Source organism: Dipodomys ordii, unplaced genomic scaffold, assembly GCF_000151885.1.
Source record: "Dipodomys ordii isolate 6190 unplaced genomic scaffold, Dord_2.0 Scaffold65, whole genome shotgun sequence".
In the NCBI taxonomy this organism is placed as follows: domain Eukaryota; kingdom Metazoa; phylum Chordata; class Mammalia; order Rodentia; family Heteromyidae; genus Dipodomys; species Dipodomys ordii.
The window spans coordinates 8874123-8877514 of NW_012267281.1; the positions used below are offsets into that span (position 1 = coordinate 8874123).

The 3392-nt window shown below is 41.6% G+C and overlaps 1 protein-coding gene across 1 annotated transcript in view; it reads right to left on the bottom strand.

Moving 5' to 3' along the window:
- The window catches only part of Cldn10 (claudin 10), a 79808-nt gene extending 76743 nt beyond the window's left edge, over positions 1-3065 (bottom strand). The window contains exon 1 of the mRNA XM_013022948.1: positions 2621-3065. Coding sequence (XP_012878402.1) covers positions 2621-2834 — 214 coding nt within the window. The 5' untranslated portion in view covers positions 2835-3065. The remainder of the gene's footprint in view (positions 1-2620) is intronic.
- Positions 3066-3392: the final 327 nt, after the last annotated feature.

Here is a 3392-nt window from a genome sequence, read left to right on the forward strand (position 1 = left end):
GGAGGAGGCTGCAATGCTTGGTAAGAAATGTACGCATTATCCTGCCCATGCAATTGTAACCCCTCTGTACAGTATGTTCACAAATAAAATAAAATAAAAAAAAAAAAAAGAAATAGGAGCCAATAGCCAGGCACTGGTGGCTCATGCCTGTAATCCTAGCTACTTGGGAAGTTGAGGTCTGAAGATCGTGGTTCAAAGCCAGCCCTAGTAGTAAAGTCCTTGAGAAACTTATCTCCAATTAACCACCAGAAAACTGGAAGTGGCAGTATGGCTCAAAGTGGTAGAATGCTAACCTTAAGCACAAAAACTCAGGGAAAGCGCCCATGCACTGAGTTCAAGCTCCACAACCGACCAAAAACAAAAACAAAAAAGGACCCGGTGTTCCTGATGATGAAAATAGGCTTCTACAGTAAATGCATTTTTTAATAGAGATTTTGCTTTACGTTGAAATTGTGTTAACTATTTTATGTGCTCTAATAGAACCATGGCCAGTGGACAAGAGTTTTCAAATTATCTTTGTAAAGGGTATACAGAAGACATAGAGTACATTATTTTTACTTTCAAGAAGTGAAATTAAGCTGGGTGCCAGTGCCTCATGTCTGTAATCCTAGCTACTCAGGAGGCTGAGATCTGAGGATCGTGGTTCAAAGCCAGCCTGGGCACAAAAGTCTATGAGACTCTTATCTCTAATGCACCACCAGAAAACTGGAAGTGGCGCTGTGGCTCAAGTGGTAGAGTGCTTGCCTTGAGCTGAAGAGCTGAGGGGCAGTGCCCAGGCCCAGAGTTCAAGCCCCATGACCGACAAAAAGAAGAAGGAGAAGGAGAAGAAGAAGGAGAAGGAGAAGAAGAAGAAGAAGAAGAAGAAGAGAAATTAACTTTAAGGGTCAAAGACTATTTGGCCCACCTTTAATACTAACAATAGACATCTAAACTGTTTTTGAAGACATATTTGGAGAAGTAGGGATAAAGGATCACACCTACCATGGTCCTTTAGGCCTCTTAGGAACTAACTTTTCTTAATACATGCCTTTTATTGAGAAATATAGAACAATCTGTAATAATACAATATAGTTCACAATTTTTTTTTTGGCTGGTCCTGGAGCTTGAACTCAGGGCCTGGGCACTGTCTCTGAGCCTCTTTGTGTTCAAGGCTAGTGCTCTACCACTTGGGCCACAGCGCCACTTCCAGCTTTTTTTTGCATAGTTTATTGGAGATAACAGTCTCACAAGGATTTTTCTGCCTGGGCTGGCTTTGAACCGCAATCCTCAGATCTCAGCCTCCTGAGTAGCTAGGGTTACTGGCATGAGACACTGGTGCTCAGCTTACAATACAGTTTTTAAAGCGACGAGTCCATTAAAAACAAAGAAACAGACTCATTCTCATGCTAGGTCTTCTATTTGCTATCCAATTTGAGAACAGGCTGAGGAGAAAAGACCCCAAGAAGTACATAGAAGATAATGATGTCTTCATCCATATTCTTCCTTTGCAAATTCGACATTTTGAGGCAAACTTCCTATGGCTGAAGTAGTTTTAAAAATGCCTCTAAGTAAGTGTAAAAGCTCAGGTTTAATAACAGACATAGCATGAATTCCACCAAGAGGTTGCTTAGAAAGGTACATGTTACCCAGGGCCTCCTGAGAGTAACCATGCTTCAGGATTTCCATTGCTTGTCATTGCAAATCTATTGGCTTTACCTAAGTATTATCCCTTAATCCCTTGGCACTTCCTGTAGACTAATGGCATGCCTAGCCAACGCAAAACCCTGTCAAACATGATGCTTTAGTAACTTCCTAGTTAAAATGTGATTCCATTTTCTTTACCAGGGCCAAGGTACAGTTTTCCCAGTGGATTGTGAAAACTATATCATACCAAAAACCTGGAGCAATTTTTAACATAATGAACTCCCAGCCAGGGCAGATTTGTAAAAACCAATCACATTTTTCAGAGCATAGGGGAGACAGTTGCTTCAATGATGTGAAAGCAAATGAGGATTCTTTCCTGGAGGTAGCCTCAGGCAGGAAAATGTCCTTTTATTTTGTTTTAAAATACATACTTCTAGTAGTTGTACAAAAAGATTTCAACTCAGCATATCAATGGAGGAGAATAATGACGTGATCAGGTCTCTTTAAAAGAAATATTGTCTCTACAGACACACATTCTTGTGAGAGTTTTGCAAATGCAGAAAGATGACCATTTGCCCAAACACTAAAAAGAAAGAAGGAAGGAGAAAGGAAGAGAGAGAGAGAGAGAGAGAGAGAGCACGCAAAAGGAAAAGTTCACTTAAATCAATGGAAGTTCATCCAACATAAAACAATACCAACAAGCCATCAAGTCTCCTTAAGAGCCTCAAAGCCATTGGAACAATCTAAAACAACCCAGTCATTCCCATCTTTCAAGCCAGTTATTAACACTGAGTATTTCTAAAAGATCCGCGAGATGCACCTTCCGTCTTCTTTGTCCAATAGGTGATCTTACTCTTTCTAGCCCATGCTCAGACATCTCTCTCATCCTAAGCAAGACCCTACACTTCACCTCCGCATGCAATTAACAGGTGACCGGACACAGCCCCTTCAGCGTGGCCTCGTTTGCTCCCACCCCAAACCAAACCCTCCTATTTACCTTCTACTTTGAAGATGGTAAAATGCGGTCGGCAATGGAAAGAGCCCAGGGCGTTACCTGCGCAGTTCATCCACAGACCCTGGTAAACCCAAGTGGCAGTTATCACCGAGGAAGCCCGGGTGGTGACTTTCCACTCATTGGAAGCGGTGGCAGCAACAAGGGCTCCAAATCCTCCAACACCAAACACCAGACCTGAGATCTGTGCCCTGGACATGTCACTCGGCCTGCAGCAGTGAATTGCTCTGGAGGGAGAGCCTTGGTGGTCTAGGCATACAGTCGGTGAAGAGCACTTGGACAAATGTACCAGCAAGGTGGCGTGGATAGGTGACAGTCCTTCATGCTCAGATGGCTTGAGGCAGGCTAGGAATTTAGGATGCCATACGATTTGCCAATGGCTTATTCAAGGCAGCTGAAAACAATCCAGTTGCCTTCAGAAATACGTACCAAAATTTTGTTAGTCGAATTTTAAACGCTTTTGATTTTGCAGATTTTTCTTTTGACCTGACACCAGAGTTAATGCTTAATTCCCTGTTACCCTGAAGCTCAACCAACCATGCAACTATCAGATATTTCAAAGTACAAATTATACAGTAACACTCAAAAGTTTTTTTAGACCAATTGCTTTGATTTTGCATGGTTTTGAATCTTGACATAAAGGGAACAGCATTGTAGGGTTATTTAAAAAAATCTGTAATCTATCTTTTACACCATATTTGAAGATCTATTCACATTCATGAATGTATTTATCATGTGTTAAATATAGCTGGATACA